Source organism: Zootoca vivipara, chromosome 1 (assembly GCF_963506605.1).
Source record: "Zootoca vivipara chromosome 1, rZooViv1.1, whole genome shotgun sequence".
In the NCBI taxonomy this organism is placed as follows: domain Eukaryota; kingdom Metazoa; phylum Chordata; class Lepidosauria; order Squamata; family Lacertidae; genus Zootoca; species Zootoca vivipara.
Window position 1 is genome coordinate 38,967,643 of NC_083276.1, and position 14,623 is coordinate 38,982,265.

Sequence of the window (14,623 nt, forward strand, 5' to 3'; positions counted from 1 at the left end):
TGGTGCCCCTTCATTGGAGGTTTTTAAGCAGACCTTGGATGGTCATCTATTATGAATGCTTTAGTTAAGATTCCTGCATTGCAAGGGGTTGGACTAGGTCAGGCATCCCCAAACCTGGCCCTCCAGCTGTTTTGGGACAACAGATCCCATCATCCTTGACCACTGGTCCTGTTAGCTAGGGATGATGGGAGTTGTAGTCCCAAAAGAGCTGCCTGGACTAGATGATCCTTAGGGTCCCTTCCAACTCCACAATCCTATGATTCTGTGATTGAAACCAGTTTTTCATTCACCACAGAAAGTTATACTCAACATGAAAATCCACCATGGTATCAACATGCATGCATCACTTCGCCGTGGACTAACTTGGGCTGGAAGAGAGCATAGGCCGACAATCAGAGATATCACAAGCTTGGCAAGCCCTCAATGTAAATTCATGCTGACCCATTTGGAAGACAATTTCATTATATGCAAATCCACTGGGGATAAAAGTTTACCTTCATTGACTTCAACCCACAAAAAATATGACTTCAGCTCTAAGTATCTTCTTGAAATACTGGCATACTTTTTATTGTGGCTGTTGCCTAAAGCTAAAGTTTATTACAGGCACATATGATAGTATTTGGGTTTTTTTTTAAGTTTGATGTTATTATATATTTGCTATTAAATGAGCACTCATGCTATAAATGGTGCTGGCTAGGAAAATAAATAAATGCATGAATTACATGCAGACACAACAGCTGATTCCTTAACATCACAAACACTATTAACACGTAGAGTATCTTCATATATTTTACAGTTTGCATGTATCTGATCGTCAACTAAAGCACCATGCACCACTGAAGGCAGAGAGTACATGTATCTATTCCCAGTAGTTTTAATAATTGGGAGTCAAAGATGGCGCTCCTCTTGCTCTTACCTAATTGTGTTAAAGAGCAGTGTTACCAGGAGAAAAGCAGTGAATACTGAGTGGCGCACAATAGGAGATGGAAAATAGATACAAGAAGCTAGGTCTCCAGGGGCAGTATTTTCTATTTGCTGGGCTACAGACTCACAGCTGATAATGCAAGTTGTAATTAATATAAAAGCAGGAGACAATATGGGGAAGGCTTGTACTAGCAGGGCCACAGGAGATCACTCTGCAGCTATCCAACGTTTCTCATTTATGCACACAGCCTTCCACAGAAACACAATTTTGCCAGTGTTTTTTCCCTTGAAAGTTAAAAAAAATTGATTTAGCACTATCATTGAATTTTGCTAAATCTAGAGAAGAGCATGGAAAGCACAAGAGTCTCTAGGAATTTGAGGCAAATCTGTTACGTTACTATTTTGCCGTTGTTACAAATCTGGTGGACATATTAAGCATTTTAACTACTACTTAATCTGGCTTCTTCCTTTTTTTACAAAAAGAAGAATTACTTTCCAAACCCTGTTTATATGCCTATATATGGGTCACTCCTCTTGTGCAGTGCCAAGCATACTGATTTAACAAGCCTCAAACTTCTGTGTAAATGTCAGCTTACACAGATGCAGATGGGTTAACTGTACATTCCTTATGCATCCCAAACTGGGCAAAATCACCTTAATTATGCAAGCGCCCCCTCTGGGACTGATTCTGATCTCATACTGCTTTTATAGTGGTACAACTCAATTTACCATGATGAAGTTGCTTCTATTTCACCATAATATGTGCAATAACAAATCCATGCACTTCAGTGACACACACAGGTGAATAAAATGAAGAAGATATAATCCACTGATTTTGATGAGTGTTTCAAATATATACAGAATCCACAAACAGGCACTCCCTATACACAGCAAATAAATAAAACATTCCGTTTCATAATACAGGGAAAGGAACTTCCACCTCTGGATTCCCATTAAGAAGATGTATAATATATTTTGCGCACAGGATTGAAGGTAGTTCTTATAAATCCGTTTCATATATGGAAAATCTGGCATGGCACAGTGGCTATAGACCAAATCCATCTCATTTCACTTCAAGTCATTTTATCACATCTGTGGCATAGCCATAAAGAAGATGAGATCTTAAGTCACCCAAGTAGTACTATGGCAATCAGATAAGCTACACCAGTTACTGTGGCCCTCATGATTTGGTCCTTTACGCTAACATATTACAAGACACAATATACAGTACTGCACAAGGTGGAAACATAACCTATTCCCAGGCTACAGCAAAGTACCTAAATGTAAGAAATTTGAGAGCTGGCTGGGGTGATTGGCAACACACATAAAGAAGTTTCAGTATGGAGCATGAAGCTCTAAACTGGCTAAATCTGTAAAATAGTATATGTAATAGTATATAAAATAGGTATGTGTACATATATGCATACATGCACACATGTATCACACATACACACACACATACACACACGTTGCAATTCTATGCACACTTACATAGGAGTAAGCCCCACTGTACTCAGTGAGATTTACTTCTATTCTGTAGCACTGAAGTTTGCTTTTATATAATATAAAACAAACTAATAAAAAAACCAGTTTTAAAATGTCTGTGTACCTAAAATTATATTCCATGGATAAATAAAAATGATCAACGCTGTGCACAGCATAGGTAGGTTATTTACAAAAGCTGCCTCTTTCCAACAATTTCTTTTAGGTGCTAAAAAATTTTACCTCAAAAATCATTACCATACAGTTGTATCATATAATTATCCTCATACATTTGTGTTGGACACCTCTTCTGCTGCATATGTATTACTCTGTTCTATTTGGAATTGTTTTCTTGCTTTTATAATTGTAATGGTTTCATCAGTTTTTATAACTGCACGTTATATTGCTGTAACCCACCCTGGGACCTTATGGTGAAGGACAGGTAATAAATCTTAGGACAAACAAATAAGTAAATAAAAAAATAGTACTGCTAGTACTAGAGAGCCAGGTCCAACTCCATAAAGTGATGCCCTCCCCCATCCCATGAAGGACCTAAGCAAAAGGAGAAATCAAAAAACCATATAAGTGTTTGCCTGACTTTAGGTAAAATTGACAACACCTTACCTAGCATGACAATTGAGTCTCCATAGGGGAAATCTGGGCACATTTAAGGAAGTGACTAACTTTGCAATGATTTCATTAGAACCAAAATGGAACAGCATTATTATGTCAAATATAATGCATGCAGTGGTTGTTAGCAAAACAGAAATGATTGAGTGACAAAAATCATCAGAGAAGGTGTCAGCTTATCAAATATGTTATTCCTCAGTAGGGTTAAAATCTTGGTATCATATACATACACTAAAGCCTGTAGCTTTGCAAGCCTCAAACCACAAACTATGGAATTTAGCGACACACTATTACTATTGCTGTGAGGGCAGATTACTTTCCTTTTTTATATTATACACAGTATGACCACTAGAAAATAATATAATCACACTCCTGGAACCACCTACTCTTAAGCAGCCCTACTGAAATTGATACTACATTTCAAGTAATCCCTCCCTTTACTCAAGGGTTTGTAATGGTACGGTAAATATCGCTGCAACCATGGGATACCTGCTTCACACAAACTGCCTGCCATAGAGAGCAGAATCCATACATGCCAGTAGTAACATGGGTCTCAATCCTAAATCTTACAAAAAAAAAAGCCTTTATGCCCTGATCTTGCATTCCTGGCAATAGCCTTTTAGAGTAAGTTGATGTTCACTTCTTGGTTAATAAAAGAACTAAAGATAAATCTGAGCAACTAGGAAAAAAGAATGTTGCCCTATGTAATTTATTCATTTTTACCACAATCATGCTTTGCATGATGTTAGAAAACGGTGCAACATTTCAAAGTCCAGAAAAGAAAACTGAAGTATATATGAAAACAGATATTTTCTCTCTTACACATATGGAACCAATTTGTTGTAAATGGTGATAATTTTTTTTTAAGTACACATAAACGTACTGTACAGTCAATATATTAAGCAATTTCACATGTTACAAAGCAGCAAACCCAGCAGGAACAAGAGTGCTGCACATCGTTTTGGCTCTGTTTCTATGTAGTTTTAAATAACTATTCATTGTATTAACAATTCACAATTTTAGGTTTAAACTTTAAAAAATCTTATATATTTAAGAAAATGTAACATGTGAACTTATTCTCGACTACAGAAGAGTTCATAGGGTGGTCTTAGGAAGCCAATCTCTCAGCCTCAGTCATCCATATGTAACATGGGGATAATATAACTTTCCTTACAGATCTATTGTAAGAATTATTGAGATAATGGTTTTAAACAGTGTTGAGCACTTACATAAATATGAGGTATTGTTATATAGAAAAATACTTGTGCCAATTATGCACATTAATATTTCCCAAACTCTGTTTTGATGTTTATCCTACAACTTGAGGCCCAACTCATCTGTGTTCTTGACAGGAGAGTCAGCTTTGGCCTCTGTGAAGAAAGAACTCAGCTTGAAATGATATATAAGCAAGGGGAAAGATTGGTATGTCTTTTCTAATACCATTAATTCAGAAATGCCAAAAGAAGCTGCAATCCTTTGAGTAGTTACATGCACGCAAGGCTCCTTGGAATCAGTGGGATTTCTATAGAAAATGATTCTGCGTAAACATTCAACTATATAGGTTAAACAAACTGTTACATAGTTGCTTTTGAAATACCTAGAGTAGTAAACATTTTACTGCCATTATTTTAAAATATGAGTTATGGTTAACCCAAACGAAAACTGGAGTGTCAGGAATACATATTAGGCTATATATGTACACATGAAACAGTGATAAATTGTCATTCCTAAGAACCACAAGTTGAACTGTAGCTAGAGTAGGTTTTTAGTTAGTTTGGTTCAGTCAGGGCATGGTTGTAATTACCTTCTACCCATCTACAGCTAATACCTTAGAGCAATAAAAATATACGAGGGTGTTAAAAATTCAAATGCTAATTATGGGCTGTTATATTTACTAAATGCAGCATAGTATATAACAACAGTTGCAGCTTTTCAGTGGCTAGCATTGTCCTAGTTGATATACAAAGTTATATGCCACCTTACCCTTACTGTGCTATATAAAAGTTAACAGAACAATAAAATATAATTCAGTATTTGCATTTTGTTGCCATCAACCGTAGCAGGGGTATCTGGCTTTCCTAGAAAACGTATTGCCTTTGTAGAGACCAAACTGTTTCTCCTACCAAGTTAAGTTAGATAAATATCACAGCAGTGGGGTCCCATAAAGAAAATACACATTATTTGAATATCACGTATTCAAGAGCCCTTCTGTAAATATTAGCTAGTCTCTCATTTCTTCAGTATCCTTCAGCTATATTCTTAACCCGGGTAGTGATATAAAATCATGAGCCCCATTAGTACCTAATATACTGCTGCCACTGCTGTAGACCTATACCCATAAACATACACAAGCACACTGAATAGAGGTATAGAGATTTGGGGGTGTCAAGTATCTGTCACAAACTGTCATATCCACAAGAGAAGCCCTGGCACAGAACAAATTAAATTACACTTCTTTTTTAAAGCTGTCATTATTCATATTCAACCAATTGAAATATTGTCAGTATTTCAAATGCATATAAAACTATGAGAAGGATCCATGGATCAGAACAGTGGGCCAAGAAATAAAACTGAGGAAACAACATGCTGTCTGTGTCCTTCTGAAGTGGTTCATCATCACCCCTGCACCAACTTTCACCAAATGAGATTTAGCCTGGGGCTATATTTTAAATATGCATATCAAAGCAAATGGGAGGGGGAAAACAAGCCTACAGTATCAAATTGGAGAAGTTTTCATGCTAACCATTCTAATTTGCAGGTAGGCTTTCACAAATGAATCATTTCCAGCAAAATATTAAAATTACAAAAGGCACCGTTATTACAAACTGCTTTTTAGAGCATTGTAATAAAACAAACAAGCTACATGAAACTACCTACAAAGATAGGTATCTGTATCTGTTTACATACATACAATCTGCATCTACAACTATATAATATAAGTTTAAAGTTTTATGTTGGATGACAATGGTAACTCACATGTCTAATAAGACACTATTCCCTAAATGCAACTACATGATACAACTCTTCATTTCCCAGTTGGTGTTCTTGTTGCACAAATTATTGCTTTCTTTCAAGACAAATAGCAGGGGGCTAAGGTAAAAATGTTATGGCTCAAATCTCCAGGAAATAAAAGGCTTTAAATTGTAATACCCAGTGAAGTGGCAAACTCTAATGGGTGTAAGATAAATATATTGTCACTTTTTTGAGTTTGTTGTTTCAGATCAGAAAGGAAAAGAGGTTATTTTCCATTAAGGCAGTTATAAAATTATAAAATGCTAGCCCCCTGAAACCTCATCCTATCACTGTAGGTGAATTTAAATATTATAATAGGGCACTTCAAATTGGCTTGAGCACTCACCATCTGCCAGGGCCCTAAACAGGCTAGTTTATCTAATCTCCTCAATATAAACATCAGCATGCTCCATTTCTACACTTCCACATGAAACAAATTCTTATAATGAAACTATTCTGGGAACACATGCAATGTCTTTGCAATGCTTTATATAGTGGATGCTGATCCTTCAGGATGCCTATCATTTCAGATCCTTTTCTAAGGGCTCCACAAACTCACATGCAGACTACTTTAAGGTTTGAAATTGCATACAAGAAATATTTGTCAAAGTTCTGTCATGCTTCAAGGACCTTATTAGCAGCAAATGACATCATAAAACAACAAGGAAACTTTCAGTAGTTTCTACTCGTGTGTGTGTGTGTGTGTAAGAGTGATAATTATAAAATACTAAATATCATGAAAATTTGTCCCTGAAGTTATTTCAAAAGAAGGGGTAATTGACAATAGAACGATAAAATCATAGTATTTTAAAAAATAAATAAATGGTTTACAACGTATATAAACCTGAGGTGTTTTTTCTTTTCTTTTTACAACTACTTCTGCTCTTCTGAACAAAGGTAATACACAACAAAAGCAAATATTTAACTACCTGACAACATACTTTCAAAAAGGAAAATAACCAAACAGAAAACTGCTTCTTCAAATGTATATCTACTTTTCTTGGCATATTAAAGATTACCTCTAGATGCCTATACATAGCATATGAATCCCTTTTTAATATCCCACAGTTGAAATATTGTTCCTAATATGGTCTGTGTTGTTTGTTTCATGAGCTCATTGCCAAAGCCTAAGTAACTCCCCTCAACCGGTTTCTTCACTGTTTTTTTTTCTTCTTCCCCAAGTTAAAAAGCTTAACAATTTAGATACTTATGACAATTTTCCCCAAGTTCTTCTCTGAAGTAAATTGGCAAACATGTGCAGAAAAACCACTGCCAGTCATCACTTGTGAACATTCCACCAAAACATTAACTCATTCACCAGCTACTGAAGTGATACAACTAACCACTAACCTGTAGCTACCGGTAGTTACTCAATCTTAATTTTCTCCAGCCTCTGCAATGCACTGGCTCATCAAAGTTAATGCAATTTATTATGAAGATGCTCCAGGCACTTGGCAATAAGTCCATATTCTAATAATAAGTTGTATCATAGAAAAAGCACTGGAAACCATAACTTTGTTTTAATGCAATGTACAATTGCCAATAAGTCTCAACACTTGACATTTAGAGACAAGTGCAGAAATCAACAACTTTTTACTAAGTTTCTATTTACTACTCCTTTTCTGTGACATTGATCATAGGTCTTGCAAAGCAGAAAAGGCTGCATCTACCAATTCGACAGTTTGCCAACTCTTCCGTTTACTCAGATCATGAACTCTGCAAGCCATAAGTTAACCTTTCGGTAACTGAATGAAAAGGGCCCCTCTCTGCCACCCCCCAAAACTGAAGAAAAAACAACTTTAAAATATCCTACTGAAAATAAAGCATGATTTAAAGCAGATAATTACAAAATAGTGGGGGGGTGGTGGTAGATAACTTCTTAAACAACAACAATCCACAGATTTACTAAATGTGTTATAACCTTTAGAAATTATTAAAAAGAAGACTTACATGGTCTGCTAAGTTTGTGGATGATCCTGAGAGCTCTTCATGATCAGATTTGGAGCTGCCATCTCTTTCATCAATAACTAGATCTATGGGCATTTTGCCTTTCAAACAGCTAATGTACCGATGGCAGAAATTATCGCACAACTCATGGACCTGGATATATTTAAATAAATGGAAAGAAAAAGAAAATTAAAAATAATGATTAAGTGTGGGAGGGAAAATATCAGATTGCAACTTGAGAGGGTTTTTCCCCCAGTTGTGAAAGAAATCTATTCCAAGAATAACTCTAATTAAGGGGCATAATAGTTGAAGGCAAGGAAACAATAGAGAAATTGTTACAGCACATATTATTCCCCTGAGACTTGCCTGAGCAACAAGTTAGGAAGGGGGAGAGCCTACTCTATAGACAGAAGAAAATCTGATTTAGGATAATATCAAAAGCACTGAAATCTGGACAAACGTGAATAAAATCTAGAAGCATAGGCAGTTCAGCAGGGAAGAGTGATAGAAAGGATTGGGACAGAGCAGTGAACATTTTGAAACCTCCTATAGGAACTAGGAGAGATCTTTATCACAAAATCATTTCCTTGTAGCACCTTAGCCTTTCCATAGGCACTGTGACTCTCTTTGTAATCTTAATGTTTTGCTCAAGAGATAATGGGAGGATCAGGTCTGCACTGAATGAGAAGATACTTAATTTTAAAATACTATCCCTGGTTGAAGAAAATTGCAGAGGGCTGGAAGACAGAGAGGGGAGATACAATCGATTGGGAAAGGAGGGGCTAGTTGAAAGGGTGATTGGAACTGGAAATAATAGAGAAGTTCCAGAAAAGGGGGGGGGAGGGTGCCTGTTTTGTTGAGCGTCACCAGGTGCTTTGTAGTACTAGTTACAGTGTCCAGCTGACATTTCCCAAAAGACAACCTTTAAGATGCGCGGGGGGAGGGGGAGGGGGTTGTTAGAGAATAAAAAAGGAGGTAGCACCCCTTGCTCTTACCTTTTCTAATTCCAAAAGGTGAAACCTTAAGACTTGTATTGCTTGGATCATCTGAAAGAAAATTGGGAGCAGAGAAGTTGTCATTTGGGAGAAGGAAAAACCCAAGCAGGGAGCCGCTGATGGTCAGGGCGCACCCTCATTATCCAGGATTTTAGCTCATTGGACACGCTCGGGCAATTTTGATCAACTTTAACCTAAAGCACTTAAAAAAAGCACACCCCTTACTCTCTCTCTCTCTCACACACACACATTTAAAGAGAAGCAGCTATTAGTGGTTTACAGAGGTGTCCTTCCCCCAGTGGTTTCTGAAAGTCCGCAAAGCAACCAAGCAGCTAGCAGCTAAACAGCCACTCACCACACCACCGGCTTTTTAAAAAGAAGAAAAGGTGAAATGCCCCAGAAGAATGGTTTGCCTTCACCTCTTTTGCAAGCGGATTTCTAGCACTTTTAATATTGAAATTGCCCACATTAGCAAAAGAATCGTGTTGCCACCATTTCCTTCCCTTTTGCTTCCCGGGGCTTAAACCCAGCTTTGCAATGAATTGGGGACTCAAGTGTTTGTTGTCCTCTTGCCATGTTAAGAACTGGAGCTCTTTGAAGCCCCTGGATAAGGATGGTTCGCTCTTTCCCTGGTTCCTTAGTGTCACTTTCTATAAGCATCTTTCTCTGTCTGTCTGTCTGTCTGTCTGTCTGTCTGTCTGTCTGTCTGTCTGTTTCTCTCTCTCTCTCTCTCTCTCTCTCTCTCTCTCTCTCTCACACACACACACACACACACACACAGTGCCTACTTAGCAATTATACCTTTTTTATATTACAAAATACCGGTAATAATTAAAAAAGGGCGAGCTGGGGTTTCTTGGAGAAAGGGGCATGAAAAGTCAAAATGGGGTGGGGGGGTGAAGTGAACCTTACCAAATTGTCCAACTCTGGATTTGAAGAAAAAAGTGGCTTTTCCGCCCGAACCTACATGAAGTAGAAGGGGAGGGGGGGGAAATCAGTGCATATTTCAGCTGTCTTTAACGCACACACCCCTATTAACACCCCCCCAAACACCACCACCAGCAGTCCAAACTGGAGGGGGAAAGGATATAAATATGTGAACTAAAGGAGAGTGCTGCAAACTGAAGGCCACTCTGTGCAGTTTCTACCCAAAAAACCCATGCCACCCACCCTGTTTAACTGAGAGGCTTCAGAATCACTTAAAACCCTTCTCAGAATTTTAACCCCCCATCCGCATTTAACAATGCCCCTTTCCTGTTAAGCTAAGAGTGACCAATGAATGTCTCCCAGTGTCCACTGGAGAGGGGGGGGAGAGAGGGGGGGGAGAGAGAGAGAGAGAAAGAAAGGGGAGACGGGGAGAAGAGAGGGGGGTGCGGGTGAAGATATGATTTGGGCCAGTTTTGGGGGAGGAATTTTTTTCCCTCACAAACACAACCACGTTATGTAAGCACTCTCACACGCTTCGTTTCTCTCCCCTCACAACTTGGAATGAGACATGGAAAAAGTTGTGTGTTGCGTTTTGCGCGGGGTGGGTTGGGGTTGGGGTTGGGGGGGGGATAAGAGGTGTTTTGTGCGAAGTGTTGCTTTTGCCTGGGGGGTGGGGTGGGGTGGGGAGAAAAGGCGGGTTTAAAAAGCGTTCGACCTGTTTGGCGAAGACGGCGATGTCCTCGTTGAAGGAGTCTGAGGAGCAGACGTCTCCGCCGGCCACCCCAGGCTCTCGCGGGGTACAGGTCGCCAGCTCGCACTTCTCAAAGACCAGAGCTAAGAGGGGGAACAACGGGTGCCTGCCGGGCAGTGACACACAAAAGAAAAAAGGGGGTGGGGTGGGGGTTAAAGGAGATGTTGAGAGGAGGAGGAGGAGAGAGAGAGAGGGTGGGGGAGAGAGAAAAAGTCTGATCAACAAGTATTTTTTTTCCCTGTCGAAAATAAAAAGCAAAACACGTCCACGCTTTCTCACAACGCCTCAGCCTTTCCATAAAGGAAAAGCCGGGCCCTCACAAACCTATAAGCCGATACAATAAGCACCGAGGAAGGCGAGCAGTAAGTAGCTCAGCTGCCAAGTTTTCGTGGTTTTCAGAATAACTAAAGGAGGGGTGGGGTGGGCGCTCCTGCCCCCAAGCTAAAAGGGGAAACTTTATTCTTACGCAAACTGTTTAAACTGCTTAATATCTCGGTGAAATCTAACAGCAGCATATTTGCTGAAAGGAAGGGGAGAGGGGGGGGGGAGAGGATGCCAGCAAAGTTTCTCCAGGCTGAAGAAGGGCATCCTGATAAAAATACCAACTGCCCAGCCATAAACGAGCTGAACAGAAATGTATTAAATACTAACACAGACACCCCAATTGCCCTAGCAGACATTGAAGTAGGGGAAAGCGAAAGTATGGCATTTGTGTATAAGCAAAAAATATATGTGTTTTTCTCTAGTTTTTCATTCTTTATCTCTCCTCGGATGGTGATGACACTACATCCTATTTTAGAGCAATGTAATAATAAGCCAAACAGATCTGTACTGATGAGAGTTACTTCCATTCTCCCAACTACAATGCTTAGTTGTTCTCCTGTGGATGTCAGTAACTCCCACTTCTTTTCTCAATTTATTTTTGTCCGCGTTGGGGGTGTTTTCAAGGACTACCCCCCGCCGTCTTATTTTTGAGTCGGCTCTATATTTCCAGCTCAGCCCCTAAATAATAAACAAAGCAACCCCCATGGAACTTACTTCTGTGTAAAATGTGCCTGGGGAACTATACATAGGCTTACTCTCCTTGATCAGGGCAGCCTGCTCAAGGCTGCTTTAACTGAAAAGGGAATGCAGTTTCAGTTTACCTTATGGGTCCATCCGAAATATCGGTGGATTTCTGCACAGTAGTGCACTCTCCCATATAGGGGATCACGGCATTCCTTACTAAACCGACCTGAATTGCTCTGATCACTTAAAAGAAGCGCAGCAACATAGGGACGGCTGCTTGTGTCCCTGCAGTTCTGTGGAAGGGCAGCCTGTTTGAAAACGCTGCTCGAAACCTTCCCCTGCCATTTCCCTCTCCCATGCAAGCAGCAGGGCTACCCGCTCGGAACTCTTTGCTACGATCGTCTCTGCTCTGAAAGAAGATCCCCGAGCCCTCCGCGCGCGCGCCCCCTCCGCACAGAAGCTGCAAAGGACCCGGGCCGTGGCGCCGGGCTCGCCCTGCCTCGTACCTACCCGTAGATCGCATCCTTGTCCCGCTTCAGGGCGTCGTTGACAGCCGATCCCATGCTGGCCGGCATGACATTGGGGTGCGGGGCGTGGGCTCCATAATGCTGGCTGGCATGGAGTGGCGGCCCGTGGTTCAAGTGGTGGACTGGGGGGATCGGCCTGGGGGCGTGAGGGTCTCCGTACATGGAAGCAGGTACCCCTACTCCGTCCATCCCGCCGTAATGAGGCAGCTCATCGTACTGTCAAAAAGAAAATGGGCCAGAAGAAAGAAAGAAAGAAAGAAAGAAAGAAAGAAAGAAAGAAAGAAAGAAAGAAAGAAAGAAAGAAAGAAAGAAAGAAAGAAAGAAAGAAAGAAAGAAAGAGAAAACCAGGGGGAGAAAGGGGGGGGGAGAAAAGAGGGTTTGAGGAAAGGAAAAAAGAGCAAAAGAGAGGGAGAGAGAAATAAAATAAAAAAACACAACAACAACAAAAGTCAGAAGAGAGTAAAGCACCCAGACTCAGACAAAACAGAGCAAAACTACAAACCAGGACCAGCCACAACACAGAGAGGGGAGGGTGGAGAGAGAGAAAGCTGTACAGACTGAAATCAAAATAAAAAGTGCAGTTTATAGAGCTGGGGGAAGGGAATGAAGGGACCGGGAGTATGTGTGTGTGCGAGAAAGAGAGGCAGAGTGTGTGTTTTTGCTGATGGCGAGGAGAAATCTACCGAAGGCAAAATAAAGGAGGAAACTGGAATCGTGGAGAGGGAGAAGCGAAAAATGTTCGCCGAGTCAGAAGAGAGCGGAGCACGAATAAACAAAACAACCCACAAGTAAACAGATTAATACTTCGGAGCGGCGGTGGGAAGCAGGGCTGGGAAGGGGAAGGAAGAGCGCGAGGGAGGAGTGGGGTGGGGGGGGGAGAGCAAATAATCTGAAAGTTACCAGAAACATTATTTAGCAGCAATTCCCCCTTGTCCTTGTCAAAACCAGAGACAAACCAAGCAGCAAATGTAGCTGAATTTCCTAGGCAGCGGCGGCGGCGGCAACAGCCACAGCAACAGCGGCGGCGGAGGCAGCAGCAGCAGCAGGCAAGCCTTCCCCCCTGTGAACCCCGCGCCACTGAGCAGCTAGAGAGGAGCAGGGAAATCGCGCTGCTGGGGGAAAAGCTAGAGAGGAAAGAAGCGTGGAACAATTGCAGACAGACACACACACGCACGCACGCACATTCACACAGAGGGAGAGAGGGAGAGAGAGAGACACACACACTCACGCACACGCGCACACACACAAAACCGGTGAATAATTTTTGCTGCTATTTGTTTTGTTGTTTTTTAAATAGTGGCCGCCATGAGCAGCAGCGACGGAGGCGAGCAAATCCGACAGGCCCTCTTAAGAGAGGATTTATACACGTAAGGTAAGTGTTGGGAGATTTAAACCTACCCTTTGCGCCATCAGTCTGCGCTCCGATAAACTCCTGGAGGTGTCCTATATTTAATATCCCAGTCCAGCAACAACAACAAAAAGTGATTGAGTGGTGAAGAAGAGGAAGAATCCCTTTCCCCCCTTGTCCTTTCGACCCACTTATAGACTTCTCCAGCACGCTTAAATAATCATAAAAGACAACAGCAATAACAATAAAAAGTAGGCAAAGAACCCCGTCGAGTTTGTGATCTTCTTTTTTCCCGCGCGCTGCTTCTCCGTTTCCCCTTTCTGTCTCTTTCTTTTTTTTCTTCCTTTGCGTAAAAAATAGCAATAATTAAAAAAAATTAAAAATCGTCAACCCCCCAACTGAAGGTTACGATCGGCCCGTCAGCAACCCACATGTAACCAAACTGTCGTGTCTCATGGCTTTTTGCCACTCCAGCTGTCAATCAAAGCCATGGAATGTCAAGGTAGTGAATGAATGATGGCTGATGATGATGAAGAAGAAAAGAGGAATCTTTTTAACCTCGGGTTCTTCTCTCAGTAACTCCGCGTTTGGGGTTTGTCTTGTAGGAGAGCTATAGGTTCTTTTCTCCCTCTCTCCCCCCCCTTTTTTTTAACTACCGGGAGGGGGAGGGTGGGGTAGGATGCGAAGAAAAATGGAATAGTTTGCAAAACGTGGACTTCCTCCGTTCCTTTTTTTCCCCCGGTAGGTATTTTGTCTCCCTCTTCACCTCTCCCTCTGAGATGAGTGAGTGTCAGTAAGTGTTGGCAGGTTGGCTGCTGGCTGGCTTATAGAAGAGGCTCAGTTTTGCAGAGCTGATCGGCGGGAGAATGAAATGACGGAACCCGGAAGTAGTGGTGGCCATAGCCAGTCCTACAACAGAGACAAGGGAGAGAGAGAGGAGTGGGGAGAGGGAGAGGAGAGGAGAAGAGAGCGAGCACAGAACCAGCGAGCGAGCGAGCGCTTAAAGCCTGTGATATGCAGAGTATGCAATCAGGGCTGCTTCCACGCCACCCGGGGAGGAGGGGGGGAGAGA

The 14,623-nt window shown here is 41.2% G+C and overlaps 1 protein-coding gene across 7 annotated transcripts in view; it reads right to left on the bottom strand.

The window, feature by feature from the left end:
- Nucleotides 1-14,375, bottom strand: part of MEIS2 (Meis homeobox 2) — a 237,743-nt gene extending 223,368 nt beyond the window's left edge. For 3 of the 7 annotated variants that reach the window (XM_035110544.2, XM_035110588.2, XM_035110575.2), the window contains exons 1-6: nucleotides 13,104-13,359; nucleotides 12,187-12,419; nucleotides 10,633-10,774; nucleotides 9,903-9,953; nucleotides 8,991-9,041; nucleotides 7,999-8,148 (exon numbers count right to left, since the gene is read on the bottom strand). In XM_035110544.2, the coding sequence (XP_034966435.1) occupies nucleotides 7,999-8,148; nucleotides 8,991-9,041; nucleotides 9,903-9,953; nucleotides 10,633-10,774; nucleotides 12,187-12,419; nucleotides 13,104-13,112 (636 nt within the window). In that variant the 5' untranslated portion in view covers nucleotides 13,113-13,359. Of the gene's footprint in view, nucleotides 1-7,998; nucleotides 8,149-8,990; nucleotides 9,042-9,902; nucleotides 9,954-10,632; nucleotides 10,775-12,186; nucleotides 12,420-13,103; nucleotides 13,360-13,601 lie in introns of those variants that run through there. The other 4 variants (XM_035110536.2, XM_035110552.2, XM_035110568.2 and 1 more) reach the window with 4 other exon arrangements.
- Nucleotides 14,376-14,623: the final 248 nt, after the last annotated feature.